Source organism: Phycodurus eques, chromosome 12 (assembly GCF_024500275.1).
Source record: "Phycodurus eques isolate BA_2022a chromosome 12, UOR_Pequ_1.1, whole genome shotgun sequence".
Lineage (NCBI taxonomy): Eukaryota > Metazoa > Chordata > Actinopteri > Syngnathiformes > Syngnathidae > Phycodurus > Phycodurus eques.
The window spans coordinates 10,859,324-10,887,145 of NC_084536.1; the positions used below are offsets into that span (position 1 = coordinate 10,859,324).

General features: G+C 39.7%; 2 protein-coding genes across 4 annotated transcripts in view; one reads left to right on the forward strand and one right to left on the reverse strand.

The window, feature by feature from the left end:
* The window catches only part of pgap1 (post-GPI attachment to proteins inositol deacylase 1), a 29,020-nt gene extending 25,733 nt beyond the window's left edge, over positions 1 to 3,287 (reverse strand). For all 3 annotated transcript variants that reach the window (XM_061692398.1, XM_061692397.1, XM_061692399.1), the window contains exon 1: positions 3,019 to 3,287. In XM_061692398.1, the coding sequence (XP_061548382.1) occupies positions 3,019 to 3,210 (192 nt within the window). In that variant the 5' untranslated portion in view covers positions 3,211 to 3,287. The remainder of the gene's footprint in view (positions 1 to 3,018) is intronic.
* A 1,949-nt stretch (positions 3,288 to 5,236) lies between these two features.
* Positions 5,237 to 25,972, forward strand: wdr75 (WD repeat domain 75). The gene is made up of 21 exons (XM_061692408.1): positions 5,237 to 5,330; positions 6,918 to 7,047; positions 8,661 to 8,726; positions 9,859 to 9,949; positions 10,417 to 10,541; positions 11,605 to 11,675; positions 12,465 to 12,581; positions 12,679 to 12,767; positions 12,850 to 13,008; positions 13,675 to 13,734; positions 14,127 to 14,242; positions 14,327 to 14,502; positions 14,909 to 15,072; positions 15,837 to 16,017; positions 20,099 to 20,193; positions 20,290 to 20,385; positions 22,214 to 22,383; positions 22,467 to 22,526; positions 24,185 to 24,331; positions 24,432 to 24,523; positions 25,669 to 25,972. Exons 1-21 carry the CDS (start codon positions 5,245 to 5,247, stop codon positions 25,892 to 25,894), a joined length of 2,517 nt encoding a protein of 838 aa, XP_061548392.1. The 5' UTR covers positions 5,237 to 5,244; the 3' UTR covers positions 25,895 to 25,972.
* Positions 25,973 to 27,822: the final 1,850 nt, after the last annotated feature.

Sequence of the window (27,822 nt, forward strand, 5' to 3'; positions counted from 1 at the left end):
TCTTTGTCTAACATTTACATTTGTTTGATTATCTTGAACCTTAAAGTGGGGAAACTATGCTAAAATATAATAATTTGAGAAGGGGGTTAATACTTTTTCACAGCACTGTACAGTGGGAGGAAAAAGAATGTGAACCCTTGGTAATTTCTTAATTTTATGATTAAATTGGTTGTAAAATGCAGTTCGATCTTCATCTAAATCACAAGCATAAACAGTCTGCGGAAATGACTACCACATGAAAAAAAATTCAGATTTTTGTTGAACATGTAAACATTCACAGGACGGAGGAAAAAGTAAGTGAACCGTTTGATTTATTAACTGGTTGACCCTCCTTTGGCAGCAATAACCTCACCCAAACCTTTCCTGTAGATGCAGATCACACATGCACAACGATCAGGATAAATTTAGCACCATTCGATTTAGAAGATCAGTCTATATTTGATGAACAATTTATTCAGTAATGCAAGAAATTCCAAAGGGTTCACATACCTTACGTACCTTTTCTTCCCATTGTATGTTCAAATGTGTTTCTTTTTTTTTTTACTTTTTCATGTCTGTCTCCATGTTGTTGTTCATTTTTACACATTTAAATTTGTTTTCATCTGTCCCCACATTGTTTGTTTATTTTTTACACATTTATTATTTACAAATTTAAAGTGTTGACAATAGCTTGAGAAATAATCTCTTAACTCTCTTGAATGCTCAACTGTGTTAGAAGTGTTGTAAAACTGCAGGAGCCGTGCTGTATTTTGTCCCTTCAACATTGAAAGTCTGCATGTTTTTTTTTAGACAATAAGTGAAAACAGGTTAGATACGTTTGAGTAAGCATGTTTTGTTGAAAATGGATCACTGTACACCTTTGGTGCAGAATAGGTACGTTGTGTTCATTACATATTTTTTTTATTTCCTGAAATGTAGTGATTTTAGAGAAGCGAGGATTCCGTCCGACAGGGACAATATAAAGTTTGCTGTAATACCGGTACATTTACAATGTGTTGAAATTTTTTTTTAAAAACGTTTCAATGGGATTGTACTGTGAGAAGTAGTTTAAGGCTTAAAATTTAAAACATATTTTTGTTTTTTATTCCATTATTCTGATTATGGTTTTTTTTCTACACATTTAGCTTTATGCTTGCCTACATTTACAATGTTTAAAGAGTGATTTAATGAGTTTAAAAGCGCTTAAAGTGTGTTGATTATTCTAAGGCTTAAAACTATATATATTTTGTGTGTGTATATATATATATATATATATATATATATAAAACATGATCCTTCTGTATCAGATTTTAACCCATCATGGTTGGATTTGAAACATAACTGCCACCATCACTGTACCTGGTTAGCACTTTACTACTGAATGGACTTTCAGTTTTTTTACTATCTACATGACACCTGACGATCAAACGCAGATAAATAGCCACCTGCTGTGAGTCGACAGAAAACTCATGCCTGACTTGCTTGACAAGTTGACAACTATTTGCATTGTTCCAGACAGCTCACGAAAAGCTGGTATGCCCACGAGTGTAACGAGAAATGGAAGCATGAGGTCAGGATTTGTAAAGTTCCTCTGCCAATTAATGACTGGGAAGCTGGGCTGGCTAACATCCATAATTTTCAATCAAGTGTATGACTACACAGTAACACGAGAATGTCAAAGTCAAATGACAAGTATACAGGGGGTCCCCCCGGTTCCGTTCCTACAGCAGTGACGTACCACGGAATTTTACGCAAGTGGAAACTCGCCTTTGTCTAATACTAACCAACACTACTAATTCTTGGGGTGAGGGAAAAATATTAACTCGATGCATTGCAATATTCCCCTCCACAATTCAATATTGATTCAGCAAATACTCTGAATCGATTCACGTCCTGACCAGTGGGGGTGCTTTGCACATAAGTTGCATTGTACAGAATATATAATTTTATAATTAATTAATTCTATAATTTTTATTATAGAATTAGTTATTTAGACTGCAATTGGCTGGCAACCAGTTCAGGGTGTACCCCGCCTCCTGCCCGATGATAGCTGGGATAGGCTCCAGTTCGCCCGCGACCCTAGTGAGGAGAAGCGGCTCAGAAAATGGATGGATGGATAGTTATTTAGATCACAATTTTCAAGAGAAAATAAATATTGAAGTTTAGATACACTTTACTTTTTCAGTGTTTATACAGAACAGTCATGTTTTTCACTTTTGTACTCCATATGTAAAAATAAGTTACTATTGTGCAAATATTTATGTTTAGATGTTTTATTGCTCAATAATGTGAGGTGACATCCCGCATGTTAACATGGGCATTAAATTACAATTTTAACTGTCAACAGGTACACTTAATTATTAGTGTATTTATACTTCTTACTGAATTGACATCAAGCGTGTAAATCAATATTGAATCAAATCGCAACCTAAAGAGTCAATATTTAATTGAACTGCAACCTAATCGAAATAGAATCCAGAGGTTCTTAACAATACCCAGCCCTTACTAATTCAGTTGTAAAGTCATAATTACAGTAGATGTGTTTGGGGAGAGAGAGAAAAAAAATCGCTTCTTGGCCAGAAATATAACAATGAAAGAGTAAGGTAGTAACTGAGGGTGCCTTTATGCGCCTTGAGTATCCCCCATTCGTAACCTCAAAACGTCACCGTCGAGGACCCCTGTTGTTAACTCTAACAGTATGACACAGTTGTAGCATTAACGTTGTTGTTGTTGTTTTTTTACATTTGATTGTTTCAAATGTACAGCCTTGAGGTGCTTATCGTACAATGTTGTAATTGTGTTTTTACTAGGGCGTTAAAGGCAGAGCTTTCCGACTTACGTACAAATTCGAGTCCGTCAAAAGCGAAGTGTCCCTGTACACTTCAATAGTTAATTGGACAAGTCGTGCAATGGCGGCCTCATTAAGTCCTACACCAAAGTTTCCCTGTTCATGTCAAAGTTCCCTTACATTTGGCAACGCTTGATAAATTAAAGTTGACTAATGAGTTTAGCGGTCATAAATTGCCCTTTGCTACCTACCCGAAACTCGGGGTATTCGTACATGTAGGTCATACTGCATCGGTTCTCCTCAAAGCCAGTGAACAACTCTCTCAGGCCGACAGCGAGGAGCCCCAGAGCGCCGCCGTAAAAGAGCAGCGTCGCCAACTTCATGGTTGTTCGCCCCTTCCTTGACAAGTCACGCATTATCGGTAGCCGCGTGTCAATTGTCATGGTGTCGACTCGACTGGACGCCCGGTTATCACACACACCCGGCGGTGAAGCCCACGGAAACCAACTGACACCATGGCGACGGAGCGGCACTGGGACGTCACTTCCGCAACGAGGCGGACGTGACGTACATCATCACTACTTTACATATACCGTGCTAATTATTTGACTTACAAATGTATTGACATTAGTACTACTGTATTTGCTCTTTCTGTGGAACTGACAGAAATAATTGCTCATTTATTCTTTGAAATTTTGGTCTGATCTCGTGTCATTTCTTTAAATCTTCTAAAGCCCCCTATACTCTTAATCTGAAAGATGTTATTTGTTACTATAGTAACACAAACGACAGTAATTTTGAATATTTAATTAACTTTATCATTATTTATGCCAGGGTTTTCATTCACAAGCAAAAGTTTTAAAATCTCCCAGATTTGTCCCTTTCCAATTAGAATGTAATTCTATATTCAGGTCCATCAAATGAATAAACAATAGGAAGGTGAGAGTGCCCAAAGCTTTTTTCCTTGAAGCCTCAGACTGAAAAATATCCATAGTTGATTTACCTGTTTTACTATGCACTTTACATTCTACTTCATTCATTCGTTCATTCATTTTCTGCCCCGCTTATCCTCACTGGGGTACTTATTGTCGTTTATTTTATTTCTTGATCATTTTATACTATGCTGATCACTCTGTAATCAATACTTAAAAGGTTATTACTATTCTTATACGCAGATGTATATGCTGAAAATTGTGAAGGTTGAAATGTTGTACTGTTTGTCATTCATTCAATAAAAAAGTCGCAGATGTGTTTATTCTGTTCTTATCTATCTTATTAGAAGCATTGTATACAATATTAATATTCAGATATTCGACCCTAGTGAGGATAAGCGTTAAAGAAAATGGATGGATGGATTTTATAATCTACACACACACACATTTTTGTGCATCCAGTTATGATAGACATGTCCACCAAATGGCGGCACGGTGGCCGACTGGTTAGAGCGTCAGCCTCACAGTTCTGAGGACCCGGGTTCAATCCCCCTCCCCGCCTGTGTGGAGTTTGCATGTTCTCCCCGTGCCTGCGTGGGTTTTCTCCGGGCACTCCGGTTTCCTCCCACATCCCAACAACATGCATGAATTGAAGACTCTAAATTGCCCGTAGGCATGACTGTGAGTGCGAATGGTTGTTAGTTTCTATGTGCCCTGCGATTGGCTGGCAACCAGTTCTGGGTGTACCCCGCCTCCTGCCCGATGACAGCTGGGATGGGCTCCGGCACGCCTACGACCCTAGTGAGGCGAAGCGGCTCAGAAAATGGAAGGATGAACATTCCATTTGCATTTTTTAATAGGCAAGAGAAACAAATGATGGCGGAAATGATGCAGTTGAACCCTCCAGCGAAAAACATGAAGCAGATTTTTTTAATTTTGCTTTTATTTATTACATATTATGTACATTATGTATAGTGTTGTAATGCAGATGTTTTGATTCCATCATTTATATTATATTTTTGTATATATTCCAATCAGAGAACCAAGATCAGTCAGTCTAATCTTCCAGATGTTATTTTGGTGTTACCGTTTCTTTTATTAGTCTGTAATGTTCACATCGTTAACAAACCCAATGAAACACGTTGCTTTGATCTCATGAGCCAACACTAGTTAGCATTTTTCTTCTCTCAAGCACTATACAAGAGGGAACTATTTAGTTTTATTTTCGTTTTGCTAAGTTATCGAAAATGGTTTTGTATATAACTGACGGTAAATTTATTTTTAATTTTGTACTTAGTACATTTCAGAGACTGTATTTTTTTTGTTTGCTTCTATTAAAGTAAAGGAATTGAATCAGTACTTCTTTTACCAGAGTCTTTCTAAGTATATACTACTTTTACGCAAGTAGTGTGAGTACAGTACTTTTATCACTTCAGCAGTTTTGTACATTTTTACGCGAAGACCTCCAGTGCTGTTGGTGGCGCTATTTCACATTTTACGTCAGCAAGACGGTCGTAGGGTCAAAGTTGAACTCACAGGGAAAAGATGGTGGAACACGCAGATATCCGCGTGGTTCATCGCGGCGGCAGTAAAATCAACTTTCGGGCGCCTATTGTCACCAACGATTCCAAGTAAGCGCATGTTTCACCACGTTTGATCACGGTCTCCGTGCTTTGGTGAAGACTAGAACGGTTGTCAAGTTGTACAGCGTTGATTCTAATGCCGGTACGCGCCATTAGCATTACAACGTCTTGTAAAGCTTAAGAAACCTATTTTTTTTAACAATTGAAAACTATTCCCACGTTCCTTAAGAACACGCCTATGGCATTCTTTCCTCAAAATAGCCCAAGGATCAAGAATTGACATTTTGACAGGATTTTTGTTTCTGTCTGTATACCCCAAGGATCACGAATTGTAGCAGACTTTCCGCACCCTATTTATTGTCTCTCTGAAACAGGCTTGTTCTGTCTCGTGCATGTGACACACTGCACAGCCATAGAAAACAAAGTCTGGACAACGGATACAGTATGAGGAGAAGACTTGATACGCCAGCGCGCTCGTGCAGCTCGGCTTAACGACGTGCCTACGTTGCGGCCACGTTGGTGGGGGCAACGTTCCCCTTAAAGGCAATGACATAAACATTGTAAATAAATCAGAACTTGCTAATTTCTCAACCGATTTTGTTCAGGCTTACTTTTCTTGTCAATGCCAAAGTCTGTGCTTTCAATACAGAACATTTGATTTTTTTTTACCACTTCCCTTGTTTTGATTGTATAGGGTTGTGTGCAACCATATTGAGCACAATGTGAAGTTATCCTGGTTATTTTGATTCCCGGGCCACCCACAAACATGGAATGCGCTGACACTTTGTCCCCATTTTTTCTTTTTGGTCTGGACACTCACGCATTGTTCTGCATTGGTTAAATCCGTGCCACATCGTTTATGGACGTCATGTTGATTCTAATCCCAGTTTTGCTAGCGTTATTACTTTAAAGAGATGAATAATGTATTTAAATTATTATTATTTATATTTTTTAATTAAATGGGGGTGGGGTCTCGTCAACGCACGTCCCGCCCCTTCAGATAGCCTCGGTTAAAAAAATAAAAAGCACCCATAGACATTCCATTGCATTCTCACTGGTCATCATGAAAATACACTTGTCAATTGATGTAGCGGTGTGGCGTTTTTTTGAGAGTTATGAGCTGTCGCTTGGTTCATTTTTGTTTGTTTGTTTGCAAGCCAAAAATCGAGATATGAGAGCGTTTCAGATACGCCGCCAATAGATGTTGAAGGGACCGCCACAATATCCGCCCAGCATCCTGTGTCTCACTCACCATTTGAGATATGAGTACATTGCATTAATAGCTCAATCATGGAACAGAGTAGACACTGAAGTCATAGTTCCAATTTATCAACCCTAATCTGCAGCTCTGCTTACCTGTTGGCTTTGACGTGATAGTGCTTCGGCCATTGTGTAAAAGTGGTTCTTTCGGTTTAGTTGATTAGCCCAAATGTTTTGTAACAGTGAGGAAGAGCAAACGGGTCACTCACGCACACATTTTCAGAAATTAAGAACGATTACTACTTGGTTGTTGACTTTCTCACCTCATGGTTGGGCAGGCACTCCACACAACAAGCTATTTGTACACAGGCATTTACCAACTCAATTTTCCATAATATGTCCCCCTTAATAAGCTCTTGTTTGGTGTGACTTCAGGTTTCTCTTGTGCGCTGCCGGTGAGTGTGTCAAGGTGTACAGCACGACCACAGAGGAGTGCATTCACGAGCTTCGGGGACACACCGACCTGGTGACGGGTGTGCTGCTCAAGCCCTCCAACCACTTGCAGGTACTTTCATCTTTGGTATATTGAGGAGTCCTAATGGCACAACTCATGTTTCCGGAGCAATCCATCTAATCTTGAAATCGTTCTTGGGTGTCTCAGTAACATGTTTGAATCAATATTTAATATTTACCTCTCACAGGCCATGGTTGAAGGAGGCTAATGCACGTTTTTCATTTAAAATTCATGTTCAAACGTTATACAAATATATGAAATGAAAAATTTCCAATGAATATGTGGATTACACAAAAGCAGAAGAGCTACTTTAACATGGATCAACTTGACCTGCAACATAACAGGACACTCAAGTTGTTGTTTGTACAATATAGTAGTGGTGCAACAATTAATCGAAAAATAATAAGTTATCAAATTAACCAACAACTATTTTGATAATCGATACAGCTACAAACGAATCATTGGTGAGTCGAATCAACTCAAGAGTGAAACCCAAAAAACAAACGCAGAATAGTAATTTTCGCTTTTGAATTGCAATGAATCAAAGCACAACATACTATTTACTTTATTCTGACAAGAACTGCAACTGTTGCCACACCGCATTTACTTTAAAAAACACAAAATATTCCACAGTTTACATCCGGTGCCATTTTGTCTTAGTGCGCGTCACTTCTGTGCATGTATGCATTGTAGCTTCACGAAGATTGCCGTAAAGATGGTTTTAAAAAAAGTCAAAACTAACTCTCCGCTGAAGGGGGGTTCCATTAGCCTAGCTCCGAGTAGCAGCACAGCTATTCATGGAAGCACTATGAACAAAAGGGGCAGATTGAATTTGAGATGGTTTATCCAACACAGCATGAAAGATGTGAGCCCTGTCTAGCTAGCCAGCAGGCTAAGTAACGAGCTGGAAAGTCAGCAGTTTGTTCCAAGGCATGAAGGCACTAGGCAGCGACGATCTATGGCGCCGACAGGCAAAACAGACCCGGGCTTTTATTTTTGGCCAAGGTACAGAAACGGATCCTGCTTAAAGTAAGCCATTTTAAGGTTAAAAAAAAATAAAACAATTCCAGAAGGAGAGCGGGAGCTAAAACGCATCGGCCAAAACGTGCCAGCTGATTTTTCATATGTTGGACTATTATTTTGGAATAGTACAGGGAGTAACGATTCTATCTGATTTGTTCATTCGTTACTGTCAATGCGAATAGCAAATGGTGATTTTGAGGGTGAGTTCAAGCGCTAATAATCTATTAATCATTTAAAGCCTTGTTTAACTTAAAATTAAAATTGTCCAAATCCTCTGATTTTAGCCACTCAACAGTAATTATTCTCAGATTTCTTTAGTCCTCCATAAAAACAGACTGATTATCTTTGTGTTTGATCAAAATAAGACATTTGCAAACATCTGCTTTTACTTTGGAAAATGTTTTCTGACACATTACAGACCAAACGAATAACTGAATCATAATCAATTTGTTTGTGTTTTCTGCCCTGTCAGATGGAAATATAAAATTTTTGAATGAAGGGATGGATAATAAAACATGCTTTTTGATTAGATACAAAAAAAATACTCAAGTGATTTACCCATTCATTAAAATAATTTTTAGTCGCAGCCCGACAATATAGAATTAATTATTCAGTATAGTTGTGTATCTTTTTTGTTGCAGGTCTATTCTTGTTCTGTAGATGGCACTGTCAGGCTTTGGGACTTTGCAGATGGTATCCTCATTAAGGTGATTTTTATTTTTGGTTGTTTTTGTGTCTTATGTATATTGTGTATTGGCGGGTTTTATTTTATGAACACATTTGGACAAACTTCTTAAAGACCCATTATCAAACTCGACTAGGAAGTTGATTTTTGGGTCAAATTCCCCCAATAGCGCCATGTGGAACGATATCAAAAATTAGCCCCTCACACCAATTTCACTTGATGGACATGAAATTTGCTGGACATGTCTACAGTATCTGAAAAGTGAACAGGATGCCAGCCTTTTTGGTTTGAAGTGGGCCATTTGGGAAGAATTCCTTCAGTAGTGGTTTGTGTAAATTTTGAAAAAATTAGCTCCTAACACCAATTTCACAGATAGTCACAAACTTGGGTGGACCTGTCCATATTACCAGGATGCACAAAAATATCTCAATAAACCATGACTGAAGTTGAAGCCATTATATTCAAATTCCATGGAAGCAACCAGGTATTCTAAACCAGTGATTTCCAACCTTTATGGAGCCAAGGCACATATTTTACAATTGAAAAATCTCACGGCACACCAAGAAACAGAAATGGCACAAAAAGTGGATACATTAATTACTGTATGTACTTACCGCCATATAATAGAAGAGCATTTATTTGTTCTGTCTGTCACTATGCCTCACTGGCATAAATAGATGAACAAAGATATACATTATTTCTTGTAAATAAATATTTTTTTGAGCAATTAAGTAAAATGTTATACATTTTCCACGGCACACCTGAAGAGCGCTCATGGCACACTAATGTGCCCCGGCACACTGGTTGAGAATCACTGTTCTAGACAGAAGGATGACACTAATTGTTAAGCTGTTTCACCTTATGCTATTGAATATGGGTATAGCATGGTGTAAAAATCTGATGATCATTTCGAGTATTTGCCATTAATAAGGGTGCGAGGGCCAGTTCATCCATCCATCCATCCATCCATCCATCCATCCATCCATCCATCCATCCATTTTCTGTATGCTTATCCTCACTAGGGTCGCGGGTGTGCTGGAGCCTAGGTTCTGCCATTATAATTATAGAAATATATATATATTAACTTCTTTCCACAAGAAAAATGACTGACTCGCAGTCTGTTTTGTTGAATGACTGATTTCTATCTCTTCCAGTCTTACGTTGTCGGACAACCAATTTATGGCATCTATGGCTCAACAAAGCACAAAGGAGTCATCTTCATCATCACCCTTTACCAAAGAACTGGTAAGCGATTCCTCAGATGCACAACACGTCACCCTTGCCATCCTATGGGGGTGGGGTAACAGTAATTAAAGCACAAGTGAGTGTTCCACGTGGTTGTCAGGAAGTATAGTTTGTGAAGCCAAGTAATATTTGTCCAAAAAATGTGACTGGAAACCGATTTCTTAATGAGATGAGGTACAGTTTGCCAGCACACATGGATTTCAGATACTGTGTGTAGCCACCTAATATGAGTAACATTCATTGAGCATGCAAATTCAGTTCATTTCGGTTCAGGGTCTTTCCTGAGTACCACTAGGGTGTGCCAGAGACAAGTTGGCAATACTGAGTGGGCTTTTCACTGTTAGTAAAGGGGGGAAGAAATTAGGTAAAAGGTCACAAGCTGTGTGTGTGTGTGTGTGTGTGTGTGTGTGTGTGTGTGTGTGTGTGTGTGTGTGTGTGTGTGTGTGTGTGTGTGCGTGTGTGTGTAGAGCTGTTCCAGCTAGTGACGCTACATCTGCCTCAGAGTGGAGAACAGCTAGTGGAGGCCCTAGAACTTTCAGCTGTGCTCCCAGACGTCAGCGCAAGTCCAGAATCCATCGCCTTTGGTAGAGGGGTGTGTATGGCACTACTGTCAGACATCTTGAATGGCTATTTGATCATATTGCTTACTTAATTTTATCATATTAAATTTTTTAAAATATTATTTGTATATATAATTTAACTATTTAGTAACACTTCTGTGACATGCTTTCATCAGAATACCCCAAGAAACAAGAATTATATTACACCTAATACACGCCCTTTGTCTCCCTGAAATTAACCTTTTTTAAAGCAGCGACCTTGTCTAATCCGAGTGAGCAACTGTTCAGCGCGTCCCGTATACTACTGGGCCAACGGCAATTACGGCTTTCATTTCCTGAGCCTGGCTCAGCAAGCGCCCATAAACACAATGTATGCATTTTCATTTGTGGTGTCAGCACTTATACACTACACTGTAGTGTTTAAGTGCATCTAGATGACCAGATGATACGTTTAATTATGCTGCAAAATTGATCAAGAAGGTGGCGGCGTAGATGGTATGTAAAACCAAGGGTCACGCCAAGTACGTCATCACAGCATGTGACTAAAATGGACCAATCACGAGAGATGATCTCCGTGGCATTCTACGGGCAGCACCAAAACCGTTTGCACGTCAAGTGATGCATAGGACCCGCACAGGGGCCGCACGTTCCAAGGCGTTGGTCACGTGATGCAATTCGGGTGTTGTCGGCCGCGTGACCGCGGGAGTATAAAGAGGCTTTAAGCAGTGTAATTGGCAAAAATTAATCTGCATGCACTTAACTTCGTGGCTGGCCACTTCCTTCTGCACCAAAGCATTACAGGTATCAATTTTTAACAAAACAGGCTTACTCAAATGTTTATAACCTAACTATTTTATTTGTAACTGTTTAAAAAAAAAAATCTATACTTTCGTTCTTGAAGCAATGTAATGCGGCACGGCTCCGGCAGAATGAGTGTTGTATTTTTATAACACTTCTCATACAGTTCAAGCCTTTAAGAGGGTTAATGTAGTGGTTTGCTTACTGATATATTGCTGCAAAACTATTATTCAGGTTTGGTCACAATGAGCAGATTTGAAAATATGATCCACTGTCTGAAACCTTTCGTTCTCATAGGGGGAGTATACAGCTTCAGTTAAGGGTTTGCATTTGCGGGTGTATTTCTTCAAGAAGCATAAGGAATTTAGGTGAGCTACAAAAAAGAGGGTACAGTGGAACCTTGACAGAACGCACTGATAGGGTGGGGTGGGGGAATGGTCCGATGTAGCCGATTTTCCATTGCATTTATTACTGTACAATACAAAATTATGGTTTTGTCGATTTTTTTCGCAGCCTAAAACCCCCAGTGCAGTACAAAGTTATTGTAAATAAATATGAGTAAAGCTTGAAAATGAAAGTTTTGTGCTTCGTCATGGTGGTATTGTTGACTTATAGTACTCGTCACAGGCGAGTCGCTTTCATGAGCTGCGGGGAATTAGTGTGCTTCCTACTTCCAAATCTGTTGCCAAAGGTGAATGGCTTGACAGAAAATGTTACTGTACCAAAAATAGCATGTTCCAGACTCCAGAGATTTATCTTTTCTATTCCGCAGCATTAACACTGCCGCCATGCCTCTCTCTCTCTCTGCCAGCACTGCGCTCTACGGCACAATACACAATAGATATAACCATCATGACATGGCCTCCACGTCAATACCCCACGTTCAACACGTAGGCACGGGAGGCACGTCTAATCATATTGTTCATCTGTGTCCCGGAAACTGTGAGGCAGATGTGCGAACCGTCGTCTAACGTGCCGAGTTCAAGTGACAAATAGAAACTATTTTTAGACACTTTGTTTAGTCCTGGCGGTCCGTTTTATTTGTTATATCATGGTCTGTTTTGTTGAGGTTCCACTGTACTTTTACTTACTCTGTCCTGATGATCTCAGCTCTTAATGCACCCACTGTCTGACTGTCTTTGCTGGATTGTCAAAAGCTTTTCCCTGAAACACGACAACAAGAAGGGAGGCAAGAACACGTTCACATGCGTCGCCTGTCACCCGAAAGATGACGTCATTTCAACCGGACACGAGGATGGAAAGATTCGCTTGTGGTGAGTTGCGTACAATTAAATCAATGCGATGTTTATATTGGTGTATTGGTAACATAACCCTTTTGTTTTTTTTTTTCTTATCGTGTTTATCCTCAAGGAGAAACTTCAACCACATGAAGGAGTACACATATTCTACACTACACTGGCATCACAACGCTGTCAGCTCTCTGTGCTTCACCCCAGAAGGTACACAGCATGACCTCTTTACTCTTTTTGTAGAAATAAATTGACAATATGTTTTAGGGCTGTTTTTTTTAAATATCACAAGGTACCAACCTGCTGAGCGGAGGTGTGGAGTCTGTACTCGTCCAGTGGAAATACGGTCAGGAAAGTCAGCGAGACTTTCTTCCCCGCCTCGGTGCCGCAATCACACACATCACCGTCTCTCCTGATGGCTCGCTGTTCTGTACCTCACATGCAAATAACAGTAAGAAATTTTGTGTTTTATCTTTTGACCCATATTTATCCCTCTTATGTTGCAGGTGAAATTTGGCAGTTGAAAAGTCTGGAAAGAACATTTTAAAAACTGTAAAAAAAATAATACTGCTAATTTCTTTTTGCCTTTTTTTAAATTTTCAAACATGTTAAATGTCAGGGGGGAAGGGATTTTCCAATACAGTGGTACCTTTTATTTTAAGACAAAAAATCAGGCAAGCGACGGGTCTCGAAAGACTTGCAAGTCAAGGCGCTTGTATCTCAAGGCACCACTGTATTTTGAATGGAATTTGTTTGGCTGCTGGATGTTGGCTTTTACATTTTTATCAGTTTTTAAAATACATTTTATTATTTTAATGTAAAATGTTTATAGCTAAAGGGAGAAAAGATCAGATAAAATTGTCATTTCATGTAATTTTAAGTGAAAAAAATATATTGGGATATATATCATTATCACGATAAAGCACAACACTAACTGAACTGAAAAGTTGGTAATGGTGTTTTGGTGTGTTCAATTTTTTTTCCTTTATTTATTTTTGATGGTTAATTGGCCACATTTACCCATGAATGAACAGTTCTGGGTAACCAAACAGAATATGAGAATAAAGAGCTGTAAACAATTGTTAACTGTGATTTCCACCACCCCTGCTTCTTTCAGAAATCACAATTATCCAGAGCTGTGTAAAAGTGTCTGCTATCATTCAGGGCCTCGTCAAAGGTGAGTAACCAACTCCAGAAGAGCTAATTTAAAGGATTAGGCTGCATAGGTTTGTTAATAAAAACTACAATGTTGACCAAATAAAACATTTCCCGCTGAGATCAATTACCTTTAGCTCCCAACGATCCCTTGCTTCCCCTTTTTAATGGCAAATCCTCAAGCAAATCAACAAACTTTGACGCCATACTACACGTACAGTAGCAAGTGTCAAAAAAAAAAAGGGAGTTTTTGGGCATGTTGAGGCCCCCTAAATAATGCAAAACTAATTCCAACAAACATGAATAAACCCTATCAAGCAACAGCAATTAAAGAAAGCAGGAAATCAAAGCTTGCCCCCCCCCACCCCATACACCCCCAAATCAATATCACACATTGTTTGTGAACGTGTGTAGGAGAAAGCATCGCCACAGACTTGATGGTGGACCCTCGCAGCAAAGCCCTGGTGCTGAATGGGAAGCCAGGCCACTTGCAGTTTTACTCCCTTCAAAGAGATAAGCTGCTTTTCAACGTAAGCATTCTTAACAGTCGCTACATCAGTCAGTCACAATTTTTTTTCCCCTAATTTTGATTGTCATGCATTTCCTTCCCGTAGTTGGATATTGTGCAGCAGGAGTACATTCATGAGTTGGGATTGCAGCAGTTTGAGGTGGTGAAGGCCGCTTTCGATGCCTCTGGGAAGCGCCTGGCAACAGTTGAAGAAAGAAAACAGAAAGCGACAGAGTTGGAGCTTAATATGAAACTGTGGACATTTGACGAACAAACGCAAAGGTATAGCACAGCACACTAGCGCCTGTTGTGTTTTGGGTCACGGGTTTGACCCGCATTAAAGTTTAAAACTCAATACATATAGGAGATACGTTTTATTCGGATGGTGTAGTAACACTCCTGTTACATTAGTTTCTCAGGAACAGCAATATTATTCCTGGGTCTATATGACACAGGGACATATTTATCCAAAAGGGTCAGAAATTTTCCATTTTAATTTTATATGTTGATTACATTTATTAAGCTAAGCAGGATAAATACTTTCTCCTTCCTATCAAAAAATACTTTGAAGTGTGTCTTTTGGATAATGGGTCAGTTTGACCTACAACATGACAACTAATTATATTGACTGATACAAAGGGTTAAAACAGAAACAAAAATGTCAAGCCTATGCCCTCATCATCTACAGCTTTGTGCTGGACACAACCATCTCAGCCCCCCACGAGGCTCGGATTACGGCCATGTGCTTCAGTCCCGCCGCCGCCGACCACCATACCGCCACGCTGGTTTCCGCCAGCAAGGATGGACACTTCAAAGCTTGGCAGCAGATGCTGCCCCCCACCCACACAGAAGGTGAGATGGCCATTCCAAAATACTCGGCGTCTGGTGAGGAGTCCGCGTTTCCAAGGCTTATTTAACGCTTATGTTTTTAAATCAGCTCCCGTTAAGCCAAGAAAGGTTTCTCAACTTGTGGAGGCAGCAGTTTCACCGTGTGTATGTAGTGTATGGACACATTAGCAAAATATCTACACAACAATATTGAAAAAAAAAAACAAATCAAGAAAACATCTTCTGCAATAATGTCTGGCCTTACATTTGTTTTGTTTTTTCATGCATTTTTGTATTAGCATTTCTACCCAATTTAAGCCCCGTTTATTGCTACTTCAAAAACAAGTCAATTTGATCTGCAACATAACAGAAGGGCCCTCCTGTTTTTTGCCGAGTCAAATTGACCTATTCTACAGTTACAAACTAGTAACGGATACATACAACAGATACATTGAACATGTTGTATTTCACAAAGATTCAAGTTGAGTTAATGACAACAGTGACAATGTCAAACAATGCCAGTGTCAAATTGACCCAGGAACATTTTCGTTCCTGTGAAACAAAGGTAACAGGAGGGTGAAGGTTACTTCACTTTACACTTATTTATAATAGATTTATTGCGCAAACATAAAGCGTGGATAGGTGACAGAAGCCTTTTATCTCCAATTTTACCTTATAAAAGTGATTAATTATCCTTCGCAATGGAATGCTTCAATGTACGCCCATGTCACCCGCATACATTAAAATTCTCTGTTCTGTTTTTCTCGGGATGTGTCTTACCGGTATAGGCGAGGGTCCCGCATGGGCGTGCAACTTCGTGGGCTCTTATCACAGCCTAGCGCCTAGGTGCTGCTGCTTCTCAGCCGACGGCTCCTTGTTCGCCGTCGGCTTCCAGGAGGTGGTGACTGTGTGGAGCCTGGCCACTTGGGAGCTCCTAACCACACTGTCCCAGCCACCGGGTGATCTCAGGTCAGATTCCTTGTGTGCCTTGTAACATACTTAGCCAAAAAAGCTGATTCCGATTTAAATAAATAAATAAATAAAAGAAACAGGGCAGTTAGCTTTTCTGTTTAATGAGGTAAATTGGTTCATAGCTAGTAATTAGTCTGCCCATGTGTGCTGTAACTTCAGTTTGTACTAGCTTGTTATTTCGTTTAGTATGTTAGCTAATACTTTTGATGAGCCTCGTGAAGGTGGTTTGTTTGTGTTGTATAATTTTACTTCTGAATACAGTTGTTTATGTAACATGGGTTCATGATTGTGACACAAACTAACGCCTTATCCAAGTCCACCAAACACATGTAGACTGGTTGGGCAAGTTCACCACACATAAAGTGAAATATTTCAACCCTTTATTTGTTTCAATTTTGATGACTATGGCAGGAAGACAAAAAAAATAACAAATCCAGTATTTTGCAAAATTAGAATATCATGACGAAGTTCAACATTGTAGGTTCCCTGTGTGCCAATCTTGTCAGCTAATTATCGCAAAACACCTGCAGAGGTTTTCCTCAGCCTTGAAATGGTCTGTCTGGGTTAGTAGGCTTCAGAATCATGGGGAAGACTGCTGACTTGATGGTTGTGCAGAAAACCATCACTGACACCCTCCATAAGGAAAAAAGGTGTCAAAAAGAAATTGCAAAAGAAGCTGGATGCTCACAGAGCGCTGTATCAAAGTACATTAACAGAGTGTTAAGAGGAAGGGGAAAATGTGGCCAGAAAAGGTGCACAAATGACAGGGATGACCGCAGGATTGTCAAGCAATGGCAATTCAGAAATCTGGGGGAGCTTCATAAGGAGTGAACTGAGGCTGGTGTCAGTGCATCAAGAACAACCACATACAGACGTCTGCATAACATGGGCTACAGCTGTAGAATTCCATGAGTCAAGCCACCCCTGAACCAAAAACATCATCTGAAGCATCTGTGCTGGGCAAAGGAGAAATAGTACTGGTGTGTTGCCCAGTGGTCCAAAGTCTTCTTTTCACATAAAAGTAAATTTTCGAAAATCAATGTACCAGAGTCTGGAGGAAAACTGGAGAAGCACAAAAATCAATCAGTGTGAAGTTTCCACAGTCAGTCATGTTTTGGGGAGCCACATCATTTGCCGGTGCGGCTCCATTGTCTTTTATCAAGTCAACAGTCAGCACATTTGTTTACCAGGGAAATTGTAGAGCACTTCATGCTTCCCGCTGCCGACGAGCTTTGCACACAATTGTATTTTCCAGCAGGATTTGGCACCTGCCCACAAAGCCAAAACTACCAATACCTGGTTTAATAGCCATGGAATAACAGTACTTGATTGGCCAGCAAACTCACTTGACTTGAACCTCACTGAAAATTGATTGTCAAAAGGAAGATGAGGGACCAGAAACCCCAAAATGCAGATGATCCATAGGCCGATATCGAAGTAACTTGGACTACAATAACACCTGAATTGTGCCAAAGGCTGATCACCTCCATGCCATGCTGCCTTGATGCTGTAATTAATGCAAAAGGAGGCCCAACAAAGTACTGAAGGCATATATTACTTTAATATACTTTTCAGAAGGCCAACATTTCTGTGTTTTAAGGTCCATTTTTGTTGGTCACATTAAATATTCAAATTTTGTGAAATACTGGATTTATTTTTGTATGCCATAATCATCAAAATTGAAACACATAAAGGCTTGAAATATTTCACTTTGTGTGGTGAACTAATATAACACAAGTTTCACTTTTTGAAACAAATTATTAAAATAAATGGACTTTCCCTTGGCCGGCAAGGTGGACGACTGGTTAGCACATCGGCCTCACAGTTCTGGGAACCGGGGTTCAAATCCTGGCCCCGCCTGTGTGGAGTTTGCATGTTCTCCCCGTGCCTGCGTCGGTTTTCTCCGGGCACTCCGGTTTCCTCCCACATCCCAAAAACGTGTGGTAGGTTGATTGAAGACTCTAAATTGCCGGTAGGTGTGAATGTGAATGTGAGTGTGACTGATTGTTTGTTTCTATGTGCTCTGCGATTAGCTGGCGATCGGTTCAGGGTGTACCCGGCCTCCCGCCTGAAGATAGCTGGGATAGGCTCCAGCAGCCCGCGGCCCTATTGAGGTTAAGCGGTAAAGAAAATGAATGGATGGATAGATGGACTTTCCCTCGATATTAAATTTTTTTGGCACATACCTGTATATGCAATGACAACCACCTTTTGAGGGGGCGTTAATTGCGGATTTTCAATCCCTATCTCCTACAAATAACTGGTTCACTGCAGAACAATTATAAAGTAATTTTCTATAACATGTCCCCTTTAAATGACAAATTCCAGATCGTGAGAGTTGGAAAAGGTTTGTCTGACGATTCTCATAAGGATTTAGTTGATTGCAGTTTAATGTTGAAACAGTGGTTTCACGTGGGAATTGTACCCTAGATTGTTGCTTTGCGGGCAGTGGTGTCATGGGAACCAGTGGAGCCTCTGGGACATTACATGGCTGGGCCGTAAAAAAGTTATTTTTGTTCCAATTTCGCCGATAAAATGTTAATTTGTTGCTTAGAATTTCCATTTGCTTTTGAACAGAGATTTTTGCATTTGGAGCTACACACAACCACAATTAGATTTTAACTCTGCAAACCCAATGAAAAGAGGGGCAAAAAGTAGGGAAAAGGGTATAAAGGTGCTTGACCAGTGACCATGTAGTGCTGTTTAGTCTAAATTGTGAAGGGAGCCAATAAAGTGTCGTATAGGAAAAACGGTCCTATTTCTTCTAGACGACGCTCGAGTCAGCGCTCAAGCAGCATTCTGGACGAACTGGAGAGGCTTTGGAACACTTCTTGCAGTGGCTCAGCAAAACTTAAAAATGAAAATAATCCAATCAACAGGAAATAAAGCAAGCATTTTTTTGTTCTGTGTCAGTTTTGCGACAGGAATTGCTAACTCCTGAAAAAGCTCCACCTGTGGTTGCCGTTGCAACACAGCAATGTGCTGGATTCTTTGCATTATTGTTCAACACTCAAAAATGCAGTCAGATGTGCCCTCAGTGAACTGAGGGGACTCATGGGTGTTGTTCCTCATTTCTGTAAAATTTTTTGAAAGTCAGCCTTCTTTAATCCTTCTGTTATCATTCAAATTGACCCACGCAAAAAACAAAACAAAAAAAAAAGCATGCAACTTCTGAAACTTAAGCTAATACATGTAATGTTTTGATGAAAAATGAAGGAATGGTCCTCATTGAATCAGTATCGGTGAGGTTGAGAACACCATTGCGGTATTGATTGAAATGGTGAGTAGTGGCGCTAACATACGTATAACGAGTATTTATCGTGATTGATTTTCTGTTTCAGTTACAAAACATAAAACCGGCGATCAAATTAAACACAGGAACACCATCGCTGTTGCGTAGATGCTAACATAACAGGTTAAAAAAAAAAAATATTCCATAACCTCAAATAATATGAACATTACTATGTAATTTGGGAGCAGACAGGGACTTATTTCTTGAAGGGAAGGGAAAAAAATGCTTTCAGCTGTTTTGACAGCTGCCAGTAGCACCGTCTTGTATAACCACCACCTGCCTTTGGATGTGTTGAGCCGACGTAATTGCTTGACCTCAAAGCCAACCATCTCTAGACTCATTGTGCAACTCCCAAATATTGAATAAATCCTAAATCATTTAACCACTAGTGTGTGGTGTGCTTGAGATGAAAAGTCACTCTTAACACACCGCGTACTGCAGGATAATCACTCAGGACTATGTTTAAAAGGCATCTGATCATCAGACCTTTGCTGACTATGGTCGGAAGAGAGCTAATCAGTGCGTGTAGCCTGAGTTTTGAGGCGCGTTAGTTTTAACCCTCTAATAGTCCTGAGCTATTTTATTTGACATTATATGTATGGCATCCGATTATTCGTCTTTGTGGGTGTTCAAACCCTGTTTGCGTGTTCTAATTGGAAGTCTTCACGGGGTGGGACTAATCCTGTAAAATATGCATGGAGCTGGCTCTGGAATCTTGAGTCACAGTTGTAAAGAAAGAGGGGGGAAAAAAGAGCGTTTTTTTTTTTTTTTCTTTTCCCCTACCAGGAATCTTGGTTTTGGCCAACTAACCTGCTCCAAATACTTGCTTGGGACAACGGAGAAGAACCTGCTCTGCTGTTGGAATCTCCTCACGTGCTCCCGTAAAGCTGTGTTATTCAGTTAAAACATATACGGTATCCATACTGTATGTGTCTAATGTTGTTTGCTTGGTCTTTCTCCTGTCCTCTGTGTGGTAGTGGAGTGGAGCACCTCCATGGACGTCAGCTTGCTGCTCTCTGACCCACTTTCTGAGAACATGGCGGCGTTCTGCAGTCGGGATGGATGTACTGACTGTAAGCTTTTATACCGTGCGGTGCACCACATTTGTAATTTGGTAACTCCCCTTTTACATTTGCGTATTTGGTACACCACAAATGTTTATGGCTTATTATGGGTGATCAGCTATCTGTTTATTTATATAACCCTTAATCACAAACAAGTCTCAAAGGGCTTCACAGGCCCACAGTTCATAAAAATCACCTGGAAAAACTCAAAAGAAAACCAATTTGGTAGGGAGGAAAATGGAAGAAACCTTTGGAAGGGATAACAATGGAGGGATCCTTCTTCAGGGTGACCGGGCTGCAAAGGATGCCGAGTGGGCAACATTTATCACAGGATTAGTTTAAGGAGTATGAGAGTCCATTTAATGAAATGACGCGCTGCAGGTAGATGGATGCCTCAGGGGAAGTGGAGAGAGGAGAAGCGAGCTACACGAAGTTGAGCCGCTCGTACCCGAGGCGAAAGTTGGCTTTGTGTCCAGTGTCAGTGCAGCATAAGTCACTAATCATCGCCTCCACAGCAGTGAATATGCTACACTTCTGACAAGTATCGTTATCACGAACGGAGGGCGAAGATCTATTTAATGGAGAAAGACAGGAAAGCCATGCTAATTGCTAAGCTATCGTAGCGTCGTCGCAAAACACCGAAATAAATGATTGGGTGATACAGTGCACTTGTCACATAGGTCTGACTGTAAATAAAATACACAGCAACACACGAAGCCATCTGAAACCAGAAATGAATTAGTGTGTCACTGTATAAGTCACCTGTAAAAGTATATTAATATAATAAATTATTATTATTAACCTTTGCATTGTTACAGTAGCAAAAGTGGATACAGGAAATACAAAAATAGCATGCAACAGAAGACCTTTGTACAAGTACATTGCACAAAATACAATGCCAATCCAATCTATCGGTAATGTTATTTGTTTGTTTGCTAAATAGAGTGCTGAGTTTTAATTTGGACGTTTATACAGTCCATAGAGACAGATATTTTTGATGATGGCACATTGAAATCACATATAGTTTGATTCAGGCTGATGCAATAAATAAATAACATTGAATATTTTTTTTTTAGGATTATGATCATAGAGTAAGAACTACGTAGGTTGTGTAATTGAACATTATGCAGAATTATTTTTATCCGATTCCTATGACAACTATTTACACTAATTGTTCTGGAAGTGAATGTCTAGAGGTTAGCAGCTCTGATAATGGGTCAATTTGGCCAGCAACATAACAGCAGGATTAAAATGGGGGAGAAAATGCAACAGATGTTAAAAATCTTTGTAAACTTTAAAATGGGCTTTAGATAGAAGTCCCCCCGCACCCTTTTTATTTTGGATTCTTTTTTTGGAACATAAATGGTGTACAATTTTCACTGTTGATTGTTTCTCGTCACAAATTAGTTAGCCTTCATACGTTTCTGCTTTTGATTCACATATATTTAACATACCATGGATGGGTGTTTTCAAATTACAAAATAATGTGCACATACTGTAAATAGTAAAAATAAGAATAAAAACAAAAGGGAGGCCACCAGGATTTTGAAATATTTGTATTACAATTCCAGGTCAGTTTGACTTGCAACGTGATAAAGGGTTTAAAAAGTGAAAGTTTCTATTTTCAATTGAAAAAGAAGTTTTCTAGGTTTTTCAATTTAAGAATGGGTCAGTGCGACCAGAAACATAACAGGAGGGTTAAATCAGGTGACATTTATTTAAAATGGGGGAAAATCACTTTCTGGTAGAAGCTGTTCTCTTTCTTAATGTTGTGCCATTGTTTTTGAATGGATAATTGCCAATCATTTAAATGTAGTAATATCCTTCTTCTGCTCAGTGTTTGTGTTTAAGCCCTGCGAGCCGCGGCCGCTGTTTTGCCAGAAGGCCGTGTGTCCGGGAAAGGTGACCCGGGCCGTCTTCTTCCCGAGGGATACCATGCAGGAAAGCTCCGACGAGAACTGTCAATGGCTCAACCGATCCCAGTTGTACTTCCTTAGCCAGCACATGGTAGGGGGAAACACAAACCAAACATATTATCTTTTGCGTTTGACTGTAGTTCACTTAACATGACACGGACTCTTCCTATGCAGGACCTTATGACGTTTATCACCAAGGCGGAGGAAAACCGACTGATGGCTTCAAATAAACAGGTGCAGTATATGGTGTTTTATGATCTTGGCAATAATTATAGTAAACATCCACGTCCCTTTGGCCCATCTTAGATTTCACTATATTTTATGACAGTACAACAGTGCATGAACTCACCTGTTATGTTTATTCATTCATCCATTTTCTGAGCCGCTTCTCCTCACTAGGGTCGCGGGCGTGCTGGAGCCAATCCCAGCTGTCATCGGGCAGGAGGCGGGGTACACCCTGAACTGGTTGCCAGCCAATCGCAGGGCACATCGGAACAAACAACCATTCGCACTCACAGTCACACCTACGGGCAATTTAGAGTCTCCAATTCATGCATGTTTTTGGGGATGTGGGAGGAAACCGGAGTGCCCGGAGAAAACCCACGCAGGCACGGGGAGAACATGCAAACTCCACACAGGCGGGGCCGGGGATTGAACCCGGCTCCTCAGAACTGTGAGGCTGACGCTCTAACCAGTCGGCCACCGTGCCGCCTGTTATGTTTATTTTTAACATAAATGTTCATGGGTCAATGTGAACCGCTGCATGTTTAATTATCACAAAATGAATGGATAAATAAAAATAGTCCAAAAATGAACAAATTTGAACATCACTGACTATTCAGTCAATATTTAGTGCAAAATCCTTTTTCCTCCTTGCCCCATGTGTCACTGTTACATAATTAATATGCCATGTATATGATATCTACATATCTTAAAGAAATAATAATAAAATGGATAAAAGAGCTGAAGTTTCATCCATTTTATTTCCATGTTTTTTTTAAGCTGGTCAATTTGACCCACAACATAACACAGGACAGTCAAATTAAAAATAGGGTTTTATTTTAAATAGGTTCAATGGTATGTGTAAATATAGTAGTGTCCTTTAATTAACCCTCTTATGTTCCAGGTCAAACTGAACCATTTCAAGAAGCTAGAATGTTTTTTAAATTATGTTTCACGTATTGCAAAACAAGGAATAAATATTGACTTAGTATTTTATATGTAATAAACAAAATTTTTTAATTAAACATGCAGTGGGTCAAAATTACCCATGAGCAATTCTGGCCTCTTTCTTTACACCCTGTAGTGATATTCAATTGACTGATTTATTATTATTATTATTTTAATTAATGAGAATGAGCGGTACAAAAAATGGATGGATTTTTATTTAATTTTTTTAAAGATTGAACATGCACCTGGTTAAATTGACCCACTTAAAAAACATTAAGATGATATTTTAATGGGTGGGTGGATTAAAATATATATATATTATTCATTTACATAATACATTATTTATTTTCCAATATTGACAAAAGAGTTGCACTAAATATTGACTGAATCATTTTAATCAAATGTTTTTCTGCGATTGTCTTGCGACCAGTTCTGGGTGTACCTTGCCTCTCGCCCGGAGATAGCTGCGGCAAGCTCCAGCACGCCCTCGACCTAAGCGGTGTGAAAAAATGAATGAATGTATAGTTTTTTTGTAATCTAGAAAAAATAGGACAATGAAACAATATTTTTCCTCTGTTGTTTTACTTTAACCAAAACAATTTCCCCATTAAAATGAATTGAAATGCGTCAGTCCGTTCTAGCGAGGATGATGAAACATGTTCTTCTTTCTTTTCCGTCTCTTGCATTGATGTATTGATGATGCACGTTCTACCCCTTACTAGCTTGCCATTGATGACACCATTGCCATGACGCCGTTCCACCTGTTGCTGGGCCAGCAGCGACGAGGAGGAAACGATGTTGACCATCCAGACCATTATGACGCGGCAGAGAGAGTGCAGCTTCCGCAGGGCTCTGCTGCTATCAAGGAGGTTGGGGTTTTAATCAAGAATTATGGATGGGGATCATAAGAATGTTATTTTATTGTAAATCTTTTATTGATTAATCTTTTTTGTTTGTTTGTTCTGACAGCTTCTACAGACCCCTGCCCACGTCCTCCCCGGTGCCACTTTCCTCTGCTCCATGTTTGTACAGTCACTTCTCATCTCAGTCACTGACTCCAGGTCAGTTCAATCACTCCCAATCCAATACTTTACTAGTACAGTGGTACGTTGACAATTTGTTTTGTTGTGAGACAATTTTTTTGTTGCAATCAAGCTTAATGCCTCTGAAATCATGAATAATAAGGCCCGTCCACTGAAGACGAGTCCTTCATCTGTCAACTACATATATGTTGACGTTCGCTGTAGTCGACGTGGGTTATACCACACACTTCCGGTTTTAAGGACTGAGCCCGCCTCTTCCGGGCCGTTGATCTCTACGCCAAATGACTATTATTTACAAGTCACTCAAGGCACACCGAAAAGTTCGCCAAAAGATTTGAGTCGTATTGTTAAAGCTTATTCATTTGCGTCAGTGCTTGAGTTCAATATGGACCGATCGTCTAATGCATAGTTAGGATAGCTATTAATGTTAGCTCACTGGAGCTCAGTCATTCTTTGGTCAAAACTACAACAGACGACAAAATCATTGCTATTTTACAAACATCTTTAAGCAAAGCAAACTAAATTAACACACCATTATCTTGATTTTTTTTTTAAATATTTGTTTTTGTTTTATTTATTTTTATTTTATTATTTTCTCTCTCTTCCCCACTCCTCTTACGGTGTTTTCAAGTAGCAAGCCGTTTTTATCTATGATTGAATGTTACCACTAGCGCGTCAGTGTTAGAACTTGGCACCAGCCAGTAACTTGTAGTTAGCGCTAACATGTAACTATAATTAAATGTAGTTATGTTACAAAAATGTTTGAAATACATATATATCAAAATAGACCATATCATTGGAGAGAGGAGTGATACACGAGTAAAATGAGCCCTAGTTTGAAAGAATCTGGTAAGGATCCAGACCCACTTCCATTAGGTGAAAATCTGTGATTAAGAAACCATACGGTAATTAAAACAAAAATAAAATATGTTTACCCTTCCACACACATTTAAACTTATTAAAACACTGTTTTTAAATGAAGGTGTTGATTGAAGGCTAACACAGTGGTTGTTTTCATTTGGTGGCCCTCATGAAATTGAACAGGCAGACAAAACGATTTGTGCAATGTTTCTCAAATGGGTCACATTGCATGAGAAAATGCATGTTTATGCTGAAAAATGTCAGTCACGCTTAGCCGTTTTCATTGTTTTCATGCCCTTTAGTAAACCAAAACACAGTAACGAGGAAATGGAGAGCGAGAAAGTGGAAGAGGACTCCTCCGACGAGGAGGATATGGACACTGGGATTGTGAAACCCAAGGGGCCGTCAGTGGAAGAAAGCGAGGCGGCCGAGCCCGCGGCCCCTTTAATGACACGGGCGCAGGCCAGAGAACTAAGGCGAGTGAAAAAACTGGAGCGTGGCTGGCTGAGCGGCATCCTGGACTGCTAAGCAAAAACAGAAATATAAATTCAAGTTTAATAGTTGTCATTTTTATTGGTCTGTTTTACAATAAATGTTTTTATCACTCTTTGTCTCACTGACTGAATTAACCCCCTGCACTCTCCAACACACAATCACTCAGCAGGGCACCCTGGAACATTTTGGCAGTGGTGATTAGACTGTAGAATGTCCTAAAATGGAGTGGAAGGACCAGTCAAGTCAGTTTTAGGTAAATAGCGCATTAACAATAGCTGCAACTCCACTGTCAGTTAATTTAGCAAGGGGGAGTACAGGCTAATAGGCTAAAAGCAAACTCATGTATCCTGGTGATCGGCATGAAATTAGGCTTAGTTGTCTATCGCAATAGGACAGACCAAAAAGTGTCAATATCCATCCATTTTCTGTACCGCTTTATCCTCACAAGGGTCGCTGGCGAGCTGGAGCCTATCCCAGCTATCTTCAGGCGAGAGGCGGGGTACACCCTGAACTGCTCGCCAGCCAATCGCAGGGCACATATAAATAAACAACCATTTGCACTCACATTCTATCTATATATATATATATATATATATATATATATATATATATATATGAGACAAAGCAACGTGCATCCTACTTCTGGGTATTGCAATGGTTCAATGTCTACAGACAAGTATTCAAGATAAACACGGCAGATAAGTCCCTCTTCAAATGGAAGGCCTTTTGCAAACAATTTATGGACTTAAGAGAAACTGTCCTGGAGGAGCATGTTTGGATTAACTCCTTGTCATATTTCATCAAGTCGCGGTAAGCCTCCCCTGCCTTGATGAACTATGGCAAGAAGAGGCCAAGAAGACTGATAACTTGATAGTGACATCACAAGTCCAATTGGAACTGATACCGCAGCTGATTGGAGAGCACCAATTCAAACCTTGCTCAATCAGGAAAAGGTGACTGAGTCTACACGCTTACAAAGTCCATTGTGGACTGAGTGAAAAATGTAAGAATAGTCCCACTTCACATAGTCAATAAACAGTGGTGCACAATAAGGAAAAATATGTTGACCCACTTTGATCACTTGACTGAGAAGCAAAAAAAAACCTTGACATTTGTTCAGAAGATGCATTATTCATCTTATCAGTGACACTGTGGATCGGTTTTCTTCCTGCCAGCCACAGCAACCTGCTAAGAAGGGAAGTGCAAAGTGCTGATCTCGTCTGACTTTGGGGCCAAAACGTGATCTTATAAAACTGAAGAATCAGCACTTTGGGATTTGTTACATAAGACAAGTTTTTTGTTACCTAATTCCTCTTTTTTTTTTTAAATAATTTTTTTTATAACTTATTGTTCCGCTGCTTAGTCATGCTGTCAAAGTGGCTCTTGAACCCCTGTTTATTGCAGGGATTCATTCCAGACCCATCTACAATAGGTGAAAATCTGCAATACAGAGCAACCATAAAAAAACTATCTAGTTTTACACCTTGCAGACCCCTGAAACACGTAAGTGTATTTGAACACAATATACTGTAAAATATAGAGAAAATACTGTACATACTACATGCATATGCCTTTAAGAGGCGGGGTCTGTTGGGGTGGTTGAGTGGAATCTGCGCATGAGTGTCATGGTTTGTGCTGTAATTTTAAAATAAAAAAAATCACAATTTTTAGAGCATAAAAAAACTGGAAGAAATCTTGCGTGAAAATTGTGAGTTTTTTTACCCCCAATATTGCACATCTGTCTTTTTACTTTGACTTTAAATAGCACAGAAGAATAGAAAAACTGAAAATGCAGAATGTGAACCGTACGGACTCCAGTGGTCAGAATGCCTCTATGAAAAACCAGTCTACATTAAAAAAATAAGAATAATAATTATGTACACTGTCATGATATACTATTTGAGTATATGGGAACCTTTAGCATTCAAATGTTTTCTAATTCCAAGACGCCAATAACCAAA